The sequence below is a fragment of the Lissotriton helveticus genome, chromosome 1_1, assembly GCF_964261635.1.
Source record: "Lissotriton helveticus chromosome 1_1, aLisHel1.1, whole genome shotgun sequence".
NCBI classification, from domain to species: domain Eukaryota; kingdom Metazoa; phylum Chordata; class Amphibia; order Caudata; family Salamandridae; genus Lissotriton; species Lissotriton helveticus.
In genome coordinates this window covers 1,003,410,679-1,003,428,458 of record NC_136057.1, presented here as the reverse complement: position 1 = coordinate 1,003,428,458, position 17,780 = coordinate 1,003,410,679, and the positions used below count along the sequence as shown (strand labels likewise).

Here is a 17,780-nt window from a genome sequence, read left to right as displayed (position 1 = left end):
GTATTCAAATTCCGCCATCTTGCAGTCTTCCCATCTTTTTGTGATCATATGCTGAATGGTGGTTCAGGGTTTGTAATTCTGAGATATGTTCCCGTCTCTTCTCGGTATCGATCGCCCTATTCAACCTGACCTCGACTGCCTTCATAGCAGACTCCGTTAGTGTCTATATTGCCTATTCTTATGGCATGCCCTACTTGTGACTATCCCCCTCTAGAACGCCTTTCAGGTGCCCCATACCACTGAAATCTCAGCAGAACCAATATTCAACTTAAAAAAACATTCTGTTTCTTGAGACAGGTGTTTAACCTCTGAATTATCTAAAAGTAATATGCGGTCAAATGTCCATTTCCGTAGATATTCTCCCCCTGCCAAACACAAGTCCATCCAGACAGCTGCATGGTCAGACAGGTGAGATGTCAAGTAACTTATATTCTTGATCTTGCCCCTAAGATCATGACTAGCCAGGATATAATCTATGCTTGATTTATGACCATATTTGTTATTCTAGAAGGACACACCTAGCTGTACGCCCGACCTTTCACTCAATACGTCGCACAAACCAGTCTGTCTCATCATAGTTTGAAGATATATCCGTGATTTGGACAATACATTCGCTCTACCATTAGGCGATTTATCTAACAAGGGGTCTAAAACTATATTAAAGTCACCCGCCATAATCATAGGCTCTGGGAATTCCAGCAGATTTGAAAAAATGGTTTTCAGTGAAGAGGGATCATCCTGGTTAGGACCATATTAGCCTATTACTGTAAGGAGGCAACCTTGAATTGATAATATTACAATAACCTACCTACCTCCCGGGTCAGTCATTGATTCGAGAACACTAGCATTAACTTGCTTTTTTACCAGGATGGCTACTCCTCTAATATTGGCAAGCTGATTAGTACCAATTAGATGTTCCACCCATTTTAGTTTACTAAAGCTCTCGACCAATCCCCTCTTAAGAGGTGTGTTTCTTGTAATATGATAATTTGTGCGGGCGAATCCCTGAGATACTGCAACATGTTTGCCCTCCTTGTCTTCACTTGTAGGCCATTAATATTCCAAGATAAAAAACTGAATAATGGTCATGGCAGTGTGAACCACAGAGACTGAGATCTAAACAACAGAGGCTTGAATGCACCAAGGTGACCACCCCAGACCAAGGGTGACCAATACAAATGCATGCGGCTAAACGGCAAATGAGAAACATTTTTCTTCTTTTTTTCCCCGAATACTCCCCACCCTGAAAAAAGCAGTTCCCAGCCTTACATTACACTAGTAAGTTCACAGGGCTTAGCGGCAAGCGGCAGCTTAGCTAGTGGCCGCCATGTTCTCCTGTCTGGAAGACTGACACTCTTAACCAAGCACAGACAGCAATGAAGGACGCTGGTTTTGTTTCAAGTGAGACCACGTATTAAGTGTGCACCATTTATAGGCAATTGGAATTGTTTTTCCTCTCTTTAATAATTTCTGTGCATCAATTTCTATACACCTCTGAATGGTGTTTGATGAGCACCTCCATTTCCTCCCATCGGCTTATGCCATATTTGGATAGAAGGCAGATGGAGTTATTGATGCGCCACTGCATCAGAGCTTTCAATGCCATCTGCTAACCGGAGCATCAATTTTGTTACTCTTTCTTTGAGTACAGATATATCTACCGAATGTCACAAAGAGACTTCCACCCATAGATTCCTCACCTTAGAATAGCTACCCCAGTGAAACACACGGAGGTGGGACTGCAAACTGTCTAGACCAAAAAGTCCTGGAGGGTCAAAAGGGCAAAATGCCCTGGATGTCAAGACAGTAGTGTTTGGTAAAAGTGTGCAGAGAAGCCCATGCGTCTGCCAAACAGATGACTGGGACCACACCTGCTCCCCCACCACGTGCTAGCAGTGGCAGCATGGGCACCCAGCCCTTCGGGAGGTTGTTTCTTTGCTAGTGCTTAGGCATCCAGCCTCTTGGATTCCCTATATGGTGGTGTGGTATGGAATGCGCTTGGGTTGATTTTGGCCAGGGAGGCCTGGTCCACTAGTCTCTCCGGGGAGGGTGCTGGGAAAGGCAGGACCATACTGTTGGGCAATATGAGGTGCACAGGAGCCCCTGTGCAGGGTTTAGCCTATGCCCCAGAAGAGTGTGTGAGGGCTACATTAAAGAGCATCAACGGTTATGAGGCACCTGCACTTCAGTCAAGAGATTTGACCTTGTTAACAGGAAGCTGAGGGTCAAGGACCTCTGAAGCACTGCACATCACTGTGGTGAATGACACTCCTTCCTACAAGGTCTGGCTGGAGGAGACAACATACCAGTTTCTAGTGAAAAGTCAAAGCCACTGGCATCACTGCACGACTTCTACCAGTTGTCGTAGTCAGCAGGGTCCTCCTCCAAAAGACAATACGCCTCCTTATCACCCAGTGGGGCCATAGGGTAATTCAAGCAGAGGAAAGGCCAGGTGACTGGGATGGGGTGGCGCCAGGCTTGGCATCAAGAGGCACCAGGTCAACATCAGAAAGGACGATGGGCTTGTGGTCAAGCAGCACTGCCTGAACCGGACAGAAAAGAGCAGGGAAAGGTGGCGACACCCTAGTAGGCGGATCCAGAAATGGATGCGGAGGGCCCAGCTTGCGTTGAGGGCAAACCTGCCAGCGGTAAACCAGAGAGGAGTGCCTTCAGCTCCGTGAGGAATGAAGGCACACCAGAGGGAGTCATGGCCCCGAAGAAAGCATGCATGGTATCGTAAAATTCCCATTACAGGACAGGCATCGACAGCACAGAGAAACTCTAGGTTGCAGGGGTCAGGTCTGTGAGTAGGGCCTACAAGTATTAGGTCAGATGGGGGGAGGTGCAAAACGTTTCGACTTCGTGTTTCCTGGGTTTACCAAACTTCAACGAGGAGATCTTGGCTCTCGAAGACTGCCACCCTTGGGAAGGGCTCCAGTACTGGCCTGGAGTGAGCAGACAGAGGAGGTCGGGGAAAAAAAACACAGAGCATTCTTCTGCTGCACTGTTAGGAGCTTTAACGCCGACTCGCAAATTGTATTCGGGTTTATACTCAGCGCAAACCATGTGGAGCCCAAGCACCAGAGACACCAGTTGGGGATCTGACAGACATCTGACTATGACAACTCCCACAAGGCTTGAACCAGAGGGTTTAGCAGGGGACACGTCCCAAGCGCACAAGGAGCAAGCTAAAAAATGAAGGTTGACAAAAAGGTGAAAAAGTTGACTAAAAAGTGGTAGAGGTAGCTCTTGGTGCGGAAAGCAAGGAACTGTTGTCCGTGCACCAGGTTGGTGCTTACTAAGGCACCACAACATCACTTCCAACGTGATCAGCGTAGATGCCGAGCAAATCAACACCACCTACCAGCGTACAGAAGTACTCCTCAAGATCTTCCAGATCCAGTCTGTTTTTGACAGCTTCTCAATGAGGAAAACTTCCTCACAAGGAGTGTAACTTAATGATGGTGTGCCAAACTGTTGAAGACCACATGATATGTAGTTGTGTTGCAGGGAGGGAACAACTTTATCAGACTTTGCTCCAAAGATGGGTCATCTCGAGGGCTCAAGTCATAGCGGTATTAAAGGATGTCCCAAATTATCAGTAGGCAATGGGTCCCCATATAGGTTTGGTTGTTCTTCAATGGGGCCATGGCCTAAGTTTGTATAGATATCCAGCTACAGATGGTGAAGCTTCAAGTGACTCTGCTCCGGTGGTGCTGAGTTCCATAGGCATCGGACCTTGGTCTCCAGAATCAGAGTCATTAGAGGACACATGTTCTCGACCCAGCACCACACAAGTGCCCCGGAATACTGGAGGTCACACCCAATGTCCTGTATGGAGGGTGGCCGAGGAATGCCTTGCAACTGCATCCTACACGGCACCCACCATCGATCCCTTTAGAGCCATTTGTTCTTTTTGTACAGAAAAGCATTACACATTGAAAAGGCTCGTCATAGTCCCTCAGGAGCCAGATGTTACAGCCCGATGCAGTCCGACTACAACAACCTACTAATGCAGTTGGAGCAATATTTAAGTGACTTGGTCTCTGTAGCTTCCCACACAAAAGTTATTCTTATCCAACCTGACCTGTGTTTCTGGATTTAAAATCAGCTTTAAAGCGGTCGATGGTCATAGGAGGCTCTGGTGAAGCAGTTGGCTATCACAAAGATCTCACATGTGAAGATATTTTCCCAGTGTCTCTATGTTGGAACTCTCCTTGTGCTCAACTTTTGTAGTCGGATAGATCAGGATCTCTCAAAGATATGGCTGAACCGTATGGCAAAAAAATAAAATCTAAGGTGGAGTTTGTGTCCTTGTGCATGGAGGAATCCAGGGAAGGTATCACAAATCACCTCAAATCCAAAACCTACTCTTTGCAGAAACACAGCTTGCAACATCCACAAACACTACATATCCAGAGTGTCTTCACCTGGTGATTTACAGAAGCGCATACTGCAAAAATGTAGAGTTAGCAAGCAGCTTTAAGAAATAAACTATTCCAACATGGACTACACATGAACTGCTTGAATCTACTTTGTGCGTCAGTAAGCAAGCTGCTAAGCCAAGCTACTGGCATCTAAATGAGAGGTGGGATGTGCAGTTCGTGGAAAGTAGCTAGGCTATGGTGATGGGGTGTTTCTTCCCTAAAATTGGCACAACCTCACCAAATAAGTCTCCAGAGATCTTGGCTTTTGCTATCCAGTCAGAGCCTCACTTAAGATGCCTGCTGTGCTGAATGCAGCAGCAATACAAAAGCCGCATGAAATGGTGCACAGAATAGGTCAGCACCAGCCCAGCAGCAAGGGAGACCATGGGCACAAAGTGTCAGCAGCAGAGGAAATGCTAAATGCTCCATCATCACTGCCATTTGCACTCATGTAAGGTGGTGGTTGTTTGATGTAGCAGCCAATTAAAAAATCGAGATGCATTTGGGGGTGGGGGGTGAGGGGAGGGCACTCTTCTATTTGCCTAGCTGCCAATTGAAAATCGAGAACACAAAAAAGTAAGCATCTGCAAACCACCATTGTGCTGGTCCCAGATGGTGACACTGATGGAGCCAACCTGAAATTCCTCTCTGTGTGTATGTTATGTTGAGAGTTTTGCAGACATGAGATCTGGCATACCGCTAAAGCTATCTGTAGCTAGAAACTATAAAGGATGAAGGCCAACTTCCTTTGCATAATTCACTGGGCAGTCTTAGCAACAGCCCCCCCACCACCATTTCCATAGCCGGTTTCATGCTAATGCCCACCTTACGTACTTTCAGCTCCTCTGAGCTACCCTGCTTCCATGTGCCCTTCTTTGCAGCACCTCCTCCCATAATGCTGCCTCCTTCTGGAAGAATATACCAATATTGCTTTCCACTCACATATCATGAGGCCTTCTACAAACAACTGAACACCCTTCTATGAAGATCATCCTCCTAAAGGCTTATTCATCACCCCTGTACATCTAGACAGAAGATACAGATTCAATTCCGGACAAAGTCAGATAACGGTGTGCATTATAAATATAATTGAACTATTTTTGTTGTTCCTCCAATCTGCTAAAGAGAAGTTTCATGCAGGGCACCACAATAACAAGGTTACTGTAACCTGTGAGCTATAGTACACTGGGCTGCTGGAGTTAGTGTCCTTTAACAGAAGTAGAAACCTGTACAGTCTCGGACCAGGATCAGACCAAGGTCTACGTATAATGCAATGTACCCTGGGAAAATATCCCAGGATTTGCAATAGTGATAGCCGTTTCTAATGCTTACTTGAGCACTAATTACATAAAAGACTTTCATGCATTACAATTACTGATCTTCCTTACTGCGATTTTGTTGCAAATGGTAGTTCAAAACCAATGAGCCTAATTTTAAATTTAAAAGCAGTCTCCTTCAATAATAATTTCACAAAACCCCCATTAACAAACCATTTCATAAGGATATGTTCTACCGAAATCGATCAAATCCAATGCACAAAGTTACAGGTCTACCCAAAGCAAAATAGATTATATAATGCTATCCCTTGATATATGGCAATACGCCGTAGACTTTATAATCAACCCAAGGGTGGAGAGTGACCATCGTCCGCTTGTACTTGTTTTAAACGGTGGGTTGATGCCCAGTTCACTGGACAGTAGAAGTACCCCATGTAATCATATCAATAATGTTATAGTGAGCAACAATCACCGCTCAGTTAAATGGGCACACATGTTGGAGCATGGCGAGAAGTTGGCAAATATTTATGATACTCTGGTGGATACATTTGGTACTTATGCTTTTGACCAATAGGATAGGGATACATTTTTGGAATTACACAAGGGCTACTTTGAGGCAATTGCCCCAATGGTAACAAAAAAAGTTGAAATAGGGAAAGGAAATGGAAGCCAAAAACCGATGGGGAAAGCCTGGTATAACAAAGACTGCCGTAGTGCTAAAGCTGAACTAGTACACACAATTAAATATAATAAAGGTTTGACAGTTAGGGAAGCTAGGTCAAAATATAATAAAGTATTCGAGAATGCCAAATCAACATGGGATGATGAAATATGGACAGAAATGTTTATAGCAGCAAAAAACAGGGACCATAGGACATTTTGGAACATTGTTGCCAATGGAAATAGAAAAGGATGAAACAACTTGGATAGTTTTACTAGACTGTACTCTGAAAATGATGGGCTTGTATTAAGCTTGAGTGTAGGGAATTTAGAATTTAACTTACAAGAAACAATTATGGCTATCAACTTAGTTAAAGCCAGTAAAGCCCCTGGACTAGACAAGATCCCCGGAAATCTATATAAACATGATACTAGTGTCTGGGGCCCTTATATCAATTACCTCTGTAACTCTGTAGCAGCCGGAGCTGAAATACCAGAGACATGGAGGGGTGCAGAAATAATTTGTATTTTTAAAAAGGGCGATAGGAGTGATCCCGCAAACTATCGCCCGATCAGTTTAATAGACATTTTACAAACAATATACGCAAGGCACATTTTAAAATCGCATCAATCTTTGGATCGATAAAAAGGAGATTTTAACTAAATTTCAGGCAGGATTTAGAATTAAAACTAGCACCATAGACCAAGTGTCCAGGTTTTCTTGTATGTGCTGGAAATATGTTAATTTAAGGAAGGGCCACTTATATGTGGCATTTGTTGATTTAAGAGCCGCGTTTGATCTCATCCCGAGACACTTGCTATGGGAATCACAGAGATTACCGGCCAACCTCCTGGAACAAATAATTCGATTACACCAAAATAATTATGCAAAGGTGAGGTGGGGCCCAGATGGCGAACAAACTAGCCCGATACCAATAAAGAGGGGAGTTCGTCAAGGATGTGTTTTAGCACCAACTTTGTTTTCCCCATTTGTTAATGATAACCCTTGTTTTTTAAAAGATTGTAGCAATGATGCACCGAAACTGGGGGATGAGACAATACCTGCCCTTTTATTTGCGGACGACACTATTCTTGTATCGCAAACACCAAAGGGTTTACAATGTTTACTTAATACCTTCCGTACTTATTGTAGCAAAAAAGGCCTCGAGATCAACACCGATAAGACAAAGTACATGGCAATAAATCCCCATAGGTCTTTTAAAGAAAATATGGTTTTAAATGGGCAAATAGAATACGTTCAAAACTTCACGTATTTGGGAGTTTCACTTGAGTCAAAAATGTCGTGGAACATACAAATCGAAAACAGAAAGCTTTTACTAACACTAAATACATTACCGATTCTAAAAAAACAGGAAATAGTCACAACAAGGCGGTCGGTCCTTCCTGCGCTTTAGGTATTTCGGTTCAAAGCGCAATCAGCTGCCATATATGGCGCTGAACTGTCGGGTCCAGCATGCAAAAAGGCGTTTGAGGTGAATGAAAACAAATTTTACAGGGCTTTGCTAAAGCTACCAATTCGCACTCCGTTAACACCATTGATGTTAGACCTTAATGTGAAGCGAACTGATTACCATGTAATTATTAGACCTATGATGTTCTGGGTCAGGATCTGGACAACACCCGAGTTGCTGGACTATAGGGCGGCTCGAATAGAGATAAAGGACCTAGATGTCAATAACTATCACATGGTTTAATCACGTTAGTACATGGTTAAAGAAGATTGGCTTAGCACACTACTGGAATAATCCGTTTGCATTGACCTCAAACTCAAGGAAGATCTTAAAAGCATCTTTCTGGGCCTAAATGGAACAAAATAGACCGAATGATAGAGCAGATGGATCATTGACTAGCAAATTTCTCTTGTTCAAAGCAAGTTCGAGTTTTGAACCCTTTTTAAATTAGGTAAATCCACCTTTGGCAAAAACACTATACCTGAAGTATAGATACGGTATATTAATGTTAAAATCATGTGTGGCAAGGTGGACAAAGGATAGCAATGAAATATGTATATTGTGCTCTAGGGGAGCAAGGTAAGATATTGCACATGTTCTTTTTTTTGTCCGGCCTATGCGATTGCAAGAAAAAGATGGATAAAACCACTGTGTACAAACATAGGTGTGGGATCGTACAGAGAGGCTGAAATGATATTAAAAACAGATACCTTCCAGGTCATTGTTTTTGCTACAAGTAGATTTCTGCTAGTAGTGAACTTTATTAGGTTAAAAGCTGGCGAGAAATGTTAGTATATATTAGATAATCGATATTAAGACATATGAATTAACCAGGAAATATTGTTGAATGTTTAGGTTTTTCGCGTGGTTTGGGGTAGCTTTGTGGTAAATCGATTGCAAATTTGAATGATTTTATTTTTTATATGGGCCTTTTTAAGTATTTATAGTATTTTTAACATTATGATTGACACCTCCCTTCCATAATTTCTAAACCCTAAAAATGTATTTTGCTCAAAGTTGTATCATTATGAAAAATTCCCTTATGAAATACACCATTTTATGTACCTTTTATGATACAGATGTATCGAAATAAAGATGAATTGAAATTTAAAAGCAGTCTCCTTCAATAATAATTTCACAAAACCCCCATTAACAACCAATTTCATAAGGATATGTTCTACCGAAATCGATCAAATCCAATGCACAAAGTTACAGTGCAAAAACACCCTTGTAAATGCTACCAAAAACTGTGCTTCCTTCAATTCCACTTCAACATAAGTTAAACCGATAAGTTGAAGAAAATGTTCAGTACTCTAAGCTACATCTGTACAGTTGGCTGGTAGGTATAAGTTGGCTGGCTATGCAAAGAACCAAACATACATACCCATTTCTGCAACTTTCATCTTTGGCAAACATTTTACCTTTACAAAGAAATCTGGCAACCGGGAAATGGAATATTGGTTATAACAAGAATAAGTTTCGATGCTTTACTGAAAAAATAACTAACCAATAGGTGACAGTTTAATTGCAATTGCCACCTTCTGCATCGAGTTCAAGTGTTATTGCTTCCCACCCACAACTCATGCATCCTCAGAACTCACTTGTTGAGTAGCACGAACTGGATGTCCGCTTAAATGAAAAGCAGGCCATGCTAGGAGGTAATCTGGGGATATTATCTACCAATGCCCTGTAATGCCTTGGGAGTCTGTAAAGCACTTTGCCGTAACACATCCCAAGGGGCTTGATGAACATGCCTGCCTCTCCAATGCCATCTGTAGTTTTATTAGAAGTAGGACCTGTCTGATAGGCAGTTTATATAATCACAAAACACCTATTCAAAGCCAACATAAAAGCTGCAACCTTGGCACATGAAAATGAAGGCAAAAACAAACTAAACAGTTAGTGAACAGAATATCTGCTTTATTGCTCGGATTATCAGGTATTACTGAAAGAGAACTGAAAGCACCAAACCTACTGTTTAAACTAAACAAATCCCCAGCTTGCACGTCTTCTAATGAGCACGATCATTTCCAAAATGCTGCTTCTCCCCTGAAAATTCCTTCTCAAAGTTGGACTTAGTTGCTCCCGTGTGTCCCCATTATCAGTTATAGCCACATTTTATGAGGTCTGATTGACACTTGCACGGTCCTCAGATGAGCAATAACTCACGCTTGATAATCGGCATACAAAAAAAGAAATCTGATCATACCAGTGTCTCCCACTCCAACAGTAGCCATAGGTTAACTACAAGCACCTCAACTGGTGTCAGAAAGTCTGTACTCTATTGCTAATGCTATTTGCCTTCTTAGCCTCGCTCCCCTACTCCACAGATCTCTCGTACCCTCATCATTAATGGAAGCTGCTTCACAATAACCTCTCCTAATTGGTCAGCCTTCAAAAAGAGAAAACTAAACATCAGAACCTCTGCCGCCTGCTCTCCCACAATCTGTCTTTTTGGATATCAGTGGAGCCCTAACATTTTGTCATCAGTGCTGCAGTTGAAAAGGCCCTGAGCCTTCTTCCGATGGAAGTTACACCTAAAGAACAATGTACATTTGAAAATGAGGGTTCATAAAAAGGTGTTTGAGAAATAATTTACTTACGCTTCATCGATGTTCGGGTGGAAAATTTTGTTCATGAATCCTGTAATGATACACAAGGATTAGTCTTATGGAAAAAAGATTAAACATGCAGTTATTAACAATTCAACAGTATCCTGTTTGCTAAACAAAAGCCTGCTGTAAGAGACTAACTCAACAAGGGCTCAGGAAAACAAGTCAGTAAAGTGCAAACTCTAAAGCTGAAAAGTGCATACAGCCTTCTGGTAGTAGGGCCCAAATCCAGGATTTATTTTCAGTAATAACGTTATATATTCCATATCTTGGCAGTTTATAGAACAGAATAGGAATTAGTCACACGTCATCTCAAGTAACAGCAAAAACAAAATATACACAGTACATAAGATAGGTCCACTGCGTTAACCAAAGTTGCCAAGAGTTTGGATTTTGGAACTTTTTTATTTTCCCATTAAAAAGAAATAGAGTAGCATTCATAATGTTTATGCCACGAAGGAACCAATAGCTGCACGAGGATAATTTCTTATTTCTTTTATTCCTCACTAATGAATGTGTGCAACCAGAAAATAGCCCAAACTAATAAACTGCAGCAAATGTAAACTCATATCGCAAAGATGACATGCTACTAGAATACGGAGGTAAGTACAGAGAAGAAAGAGTGAGACGGAAAAAATAGAAAACCACTATATTCCCAAATTTTAGTAAACAATTCTAGGTTTCTCAAATGGCTCTACAGTGATGAAAATGGGGCAGCTGGACCTGATGAGGGCACATAAGTGAGGGAATAAGTAAAGAGGCGAGTCTCTTTAGTGTTGCATAAGCTTGTTGAATGACTTCCGTGCCTCAAATTTAGTTGTTGGGCAATTTATTACATGTGGTCTTGAACATTTGCAAAACTGCAGTAGCAGTCTTTCCAATTTCTAATTTGGAAATAAATAGCTCTGCAGCTAAAAGGTCAAGCCAGTGTGGAATTTTGAGAGACACTAGTATGACTGATAAAAACAAATGATTGGTGTTGCTGTGAATAATTTTCTGTAGTATAGTCCTGCAGTAGTTTTGCAACTTGTATGAAAAGAGAGTATGTGCAGATGTAGTCTTGTTTGTATTTTTCAGCACAAAATTTACTCTAACGCAGTGAACAGTATGTTTAAAAAAGTAATAAGCTAAGACCAGTCGGGATTCATGCCGGGTCGTTCTACTCGGCTCAATCTTCGACAAACTCCTCATTAGCTTATGAAAACGCGGTCCCAAACAAATCCACAGGCGCTCCTGTCCTTGGACGCAGAAAAGGCGTTCGGCGCTGTAGACTGGATGTTTCTAGATGCCACTGACTAAATTTGGGTTTGGATCGAAATTTCGAAGCTGGGTGACACTTCTTTATAATCAACCGGTGGCCATGGTGAGTGTTAATGGTACGGGCTCAGCATCTTTCCCCATTGAGAGAGGGACAAGACAGGGTTGCCCCCTCTCACTCTTACTCTTTGCGCTGACCCCCGAATACCTGGCATGTAAAATCCGATCCCATCCCTCCATTAGGGATTCCGCAGTACTTCCACAGACCCCGAAGAAGAAAAGATTTCTTTGTACGCCGACGACATTCTATTATACATCTCTCACCCATCCACGACTTTACCAGCCATGTTCAAAACAATAGTCGAATATGGCTGCTACTCTGGTTACAAAATCAACTGGACAAGTCGACATTCTATTGCCCAAATGACTCCCAGACTGACTGGCCCCTGCCCAGGGCACTGCGAGCTGCCCAGCAATGTTTTCAATACTTGGGTATCATATTACGCCTCATCCCGAAACATGCAGGAAGGTGAACCTAGAGACTATCCTAACTAATTTCAAGTTGGACATTGAAAGATGGAGACGGCCCCCCTCATCTTACTTGGGCGGGCGGCACTCTTTAAAATGATTACCCTACCTCAACTGCTTTATGTTCTTCACAACTCGTACCATCCCCTCCCTACAAGTACCTTTACTGAAATGGTTAGTTAAACCCGCACCTTATTATGGAAAGGGGGTCACTAGTTTCATAAGCACTAGAATGGTGCTTAAGACACTAAATCGTAATCCATATAACGGAGGGATTGCACACCCATATATCGAAGCCTATTATTGGGCCTCGCACCCGATACCCATAAATGAGTGGATACATAAGAATAGACTCCACCCCACTTATCGCCTGGAAAGGGCGGAGAGGCTGCCGTAACATGCATTTACATTATTTTTATGGAGGGAAGGACAGCTACCGACTGCTACCCATAACACAACTCTAGTGACTATCGGCATGGGCGACTAAAATTATGGGTTAGACGGCTCGGGTCACGAGGAACACACCGCTCTGGGAGGGGGCGTGGTTTAATGAGCTATGGAAGCTCAGAGGATTTGGATCATGGGATCTCCACAGTAGGAGAGGTCATAGAAGATGGAGACCTAAAAACATGGACAAAGCTCAAACAGGAGTAGGAGTTGAATGACTCGATTTCTCCGTTTGTGGTTGGTTTTCTGAAATGTTCATTAAGGTACAGAAAATGTCTTGACCCCTAAGGGTCCTGGATGGTGCATTTTATGAATTAACTTTTTTAAACAACTGAATTAATATGATGCATTTCTCCTTTTAATTATTGAATGTCTAATGGAACAACTGTATCTTATGTTTGTGAAAGTATTTTGTGATTTGCATATTTTTATAGACGATTTGTAATTTAATGGTACTATGTAACTTTTATGGTTTTTTATTATGTGAACTGAATTAAGTTTAATGACTGACTGACTCAATTTCTTAAATACGTGTATTTGAGCCATGCCTGGCTGAAAGACTTTTCCAAACGATCAACTTCAAGAGTACGCTCCCCTGGAGGGTAGGTTTCTGCAAGAGGAGCTAATTCGAGGGTGGTCTTCTTTACTTATAAAACTATTACCAACATCCCGGATGGACTGGTGGAGCTTAGAACAAGATGGAGAAAGAGGTGGGAACCCTGGAGGACAGACTGGGAAGCGGCGTTAATGCACCCCAGAGCCATAAGGGCGAGACTACGTCTTATCCAATTTAAGATACAACATCACATATATTATGATCGAAATCGGCTGCACAGAATGGGGCGGGTTGACTCATCATCCTTTCTGACTTGCTCCGGGGTCAATAGTGACTTTTTCCACACGGGTTGGCAATGCCCTGAATTGCAGATATACTGGATGCAGATACTCAAAATACTGGGGGACGTTTTGGGAGTGACGTTACCCATGGAGCCCCGTTTTGTGATACCGGGGATACCAAACGACGTGCATATCACCAGAGCGCAAGTGATTTTCGCTTTCTTGGAGTTGGTGGTTGCTCAACGGGACATAGCGAGGAAATGGGAGGCGGCAGACAAACCTACCATACAGGAATGGACTTGTATAAGGCGGCTGAACGGGTCGCATATCACAGCAGGATATGTCCAAAAAAATGTCATAGGATCTGGGACCCATGAAGACATTACTTTGGGCTCGACATTGGGGACGACACACACCGGTCCGCAACGCACTCCACACAAGGAACTACCATTGCGGGATCAGGATGAGAACTGATGTTAGGCATATCATGAATCTCTAGATCTCCTATACACTTGTAAGGTGGTCAATAGGCACCAAGGGTGGTTTTTATACTTTTACATGTATCAGCAAGGGGAAGGGAGAGTGGCTATGTTATAAAAGATTTTTTTGTCAAAGACATTTCATTCTTGTGGACATATCCTGCAATGACTATTTTGTCAATTGTTCAGTGGAAAAATAAATAAAAAATAATAAGCTAAAATCTATCAAGAAATAATTTGTTTAAAAAAAAACCGAATACAAATTATTTACAAAAGTAGAACATGGTATCCGCACAAATGTAAGTATGAACAAGGAAGACAAAAAGTTGGCCTCAACCAAAGTGTCCCATTCATCTTGCACACCATAATCTGGAGCACACCCCTCACCTCTGATCTACCAAAAGGAGGTGCTCTAGGAAGTCTAACCAGCAGCCGTTTGCGAACAAAGCGTTCATTGAATTTCTAAAGGAAGGCCTGTGACTATTCCGCTTCTGGATCTCCACCCTCCAGCTACTGGAATGCAGGAAGAACACTTCCACCCGAAGGGAAGCGCTCCTTGCCCTTCATCTTATGCAGAGGTATCCCACTTTGTCTTCTAATTTATACCAGGAGCCATAGTTTAGGATGAACATGAGAAGACTACTGCTCCAGCATGCACAGAATCTCATTCTCATGTTTGTATTAATTATACATCTATTTTTCTCACATTACTATGACCTAGATGCTACTGTTTCATTTGAGCAAACCCTTAAGCTGTCAAGAGTTCCCTTTATTTGTGCCCAGCCATTACTTTCTGCCTCCAATCCATGACCCTTGCTGAAAAAGTGGTATAATGGCACTCTAGTTGTGGGTTGACTGTATGCCTTGAGAAAGAACAGTGGATAGTTGAACACTACTTTCTGAAGCATTTCCCCACTAAAACATTTATGAATAAAGACAGCGTGAAGTTAGGTTTTGTCTTTCATGGGACATTTAAGTGCACACAAGACTCGGGTGCCTATCAAAAGTGTAATATAGTACCATCTTCTCCTGCAGATAATGCTGCTTCTTTCTACAGCCTTGTATCCTCAAACTGCACGCTCTCTCAAAAAGTGTTATTCAGATTTCTAAAATCTAACATGAAAATTGACCATAACTCAAAACTTGATTATCGCCTTTCCTTTTTTCTTTCAAATAGCACTCTTTCCATCTTCTGTATGCTTCCTGTCTGAACACTAACTTCTGAGTCATTAGCTTGTCTGCTTTAATCTTTATTAATGCATTTTTTTCAAACTGCCCACGAACCATTTCAAACGTCCCAAACTCTCCTTCTTTGAAAGTTATACCCCTGCAACTTAATACCTAATCTCCTGTAACGCATCTATTAAACCCACAAAACATGTGTATAAACATTATTCCTCTGTCCCACTACGGATCATGACTAATACCTATTAATCTAATCCACTGCAGAAAAACTGGTATGAAGGCATGGAATGGTTTGCTCGAGCGTACAAGAGCAATCCCTATAACCAACAATAACTAATGACCCTGCATTAACCACCAACTTTGGGTTCCTGAGAGCATGCTGCCTGGCCCAAAGCGCTTCAACGCATCATCAGTAGTAAGTGCTATATAAATGCAACTACAATTTGAAATGAGTCCTTATCTTTTGAAAATAATTAAAAGGAAACCGCTGTCCTGCCCAAGGGCTCTAGACATAATAATGTATGTTTGTCTCTTTGTGTGTAAAAGACAGCTCAAATGTCTTTAATCTCAGCTGTGCATGCTAAAGTGACTGGCAATATTAAAATTCAGACTCCTAGGATCTCGGAGATCAAGCCCAGTGCCAGATCACCATTATGGCAGCACACTGCCACTAACCTGAAACCTAAAGACCTCACGAAACTCCATTTGAGCAAATATATCAACCAAGAATAGAGCTCAACTGCCAATAAAACACTGATCCAGGGGTATTCTCATTAAGGCTCAGTCCATGGGCACAGGCACTTCAACAATACGCACTTCAACAATAGTATTTGTTGAATTAAGCCAGTTTCGAGTCCTCCGATAAAAATACCCTTACCTGAACACATACAGCATAGATGCAAAACAAAATAGTCCGGCACCTTTATATACCCAGAATTTATTTTATAGAAGAATTCAAAATATATAACAGTGCAGAATCATCACGCAATATGCTGCGCATTTTAATTAAATATGCAACTACAGACAGGGAAAAACTGCTTTTGAAAATAGAATGCATCATGACAAAACATGCGAAACTATCAAACCAAGATGAAGTGAGCAAAGGGTTGACAGACATCAAAATGAGAGTACAAAAACACGAGAACACCATCAAGGTAAGAAAAGCGGAATAATTCCAACGTGACAGTAATGACTACCTACAAGGAAGGATTTACACCAAGTTTGAAAACATCCGCCGTCAACAGCTATCAGCCACAGGTAACACTCCACCCTGCCCACAAGAACTGAGCGAATCAGGAGTCAGAAGTCAGCTCAGGGGCAGAGTCAGAACCAGATGTAGGAGGAAACCCCAACCAGCACAAGAGAGTACCGACACCAGTAGACAAATTCGTTTTTTTACGAGTAGAACGCCTCCAGAGCCTCCGACCAAGGATACCGAGGCAAGACCAGGCACAAAACAGAACGAACCCTCAAACAAACCCTCAAAAAGCAGAAGGAGGAAGAATAGATGGTGGGGCGGAAATGGCGCAAAGAACAAAGCCAACTTACAGGAGAAACAGAAGAAGATAAACATACCGATGGAAGAAAACACAGTAATCAATCTAACCAACATGGCTCTAACAATTGAACAACAAAACTCTTGCCCTAGGACTTTCATTTTGTAAAGAAACACATTTTAACTACACAGAGACCAGAATAGACTTATACCAATTCACAAGAAAACTCATACTAAATAAGTATTTTACCAACATGAGGGACAAACCACTGACTGAGGAACCAGGTACATCATCTCAGCTGAACTCCCCGAGTGTAGCAGATGTAGACTTCCTGAGAGACATGACAGAAATAGAGTTGAACTTGGAAAATGAAACACTTAACAACACTGAAACCTGCGCACTTTCCAACTTTTCCATCTATGCTTCAGTAAAAACACCTTTCAGACCCAAATCCATATTCAACCCACCCATGCCAAGAGACAACAGACATGTTGGCCGATAAGGTAATCAAAGATCTCAAGGACCTAGCACTTCTAAGCAGCAGAACCTTTAACCAAAGCTCCAACGATCTAAAATCCAAATATTCCAAAGTAATGGACAATCCCGACATAATAGTTCGCTGCGCTGACTAGGGTGGAAATGTAGTACTGTGGCCACTGGAGATGTATCACAAAGAGGCCATGAAACAATTACAAGATAATGAATGCTACATCAGAACAAGCAATACAAACATTACAAGCATCAGGGAAAGATATCATGCCTGTCTGTACGACTGAAGGGGAAAAGGACTGATCACGAAATGTGAACTAGATTTATTTATTTATTTTATTTTTTTAAACCTTTATTGTGCATAGAAAGAACAAATACGGGCCCACAACCGTCAGGTCGGGCACGATACATTAACGCACAAATGCAAGCAAATCAGACCCCCAGCGGCATCAGATAAATTAGCAACAATCAATAGACATTGCAGCGAAAAGACGCACGGCGCCGGGGAGAAGGAGCAATGAAGGTTACCTTTTTAAAGTTTTCTGAACGAGATAAATGCAATAAAGAATAAGAACAAAGAAATAATGAGCCCGTACAATCGCTGCACCACATGA

General features: G+C 42.1%; 1 protein-coding gene across 1 annotated transcript in view; it reads right to left on the bottom strand.

The window, feature by feature from the left end:
• Window positions 1–17,780, bottom strand: part of UBE2H (ubiquitin conjugating enzyme E2 H) — a 348,824-nt gene that overhangs the window by 143,270 nt on the left and 187,774 nt on the right. The window contains exon 4 of the mRNA XM_078677606.1: window positions 10,440–10,479. Within this exon, the coding sequence (XP_078533732.1) occupies window positions 10,440–10,479 (40 nt within the window). The remainder of the gene's footprint in view (window positions 1–10,439; window positions 10,480–17,780) is intronic.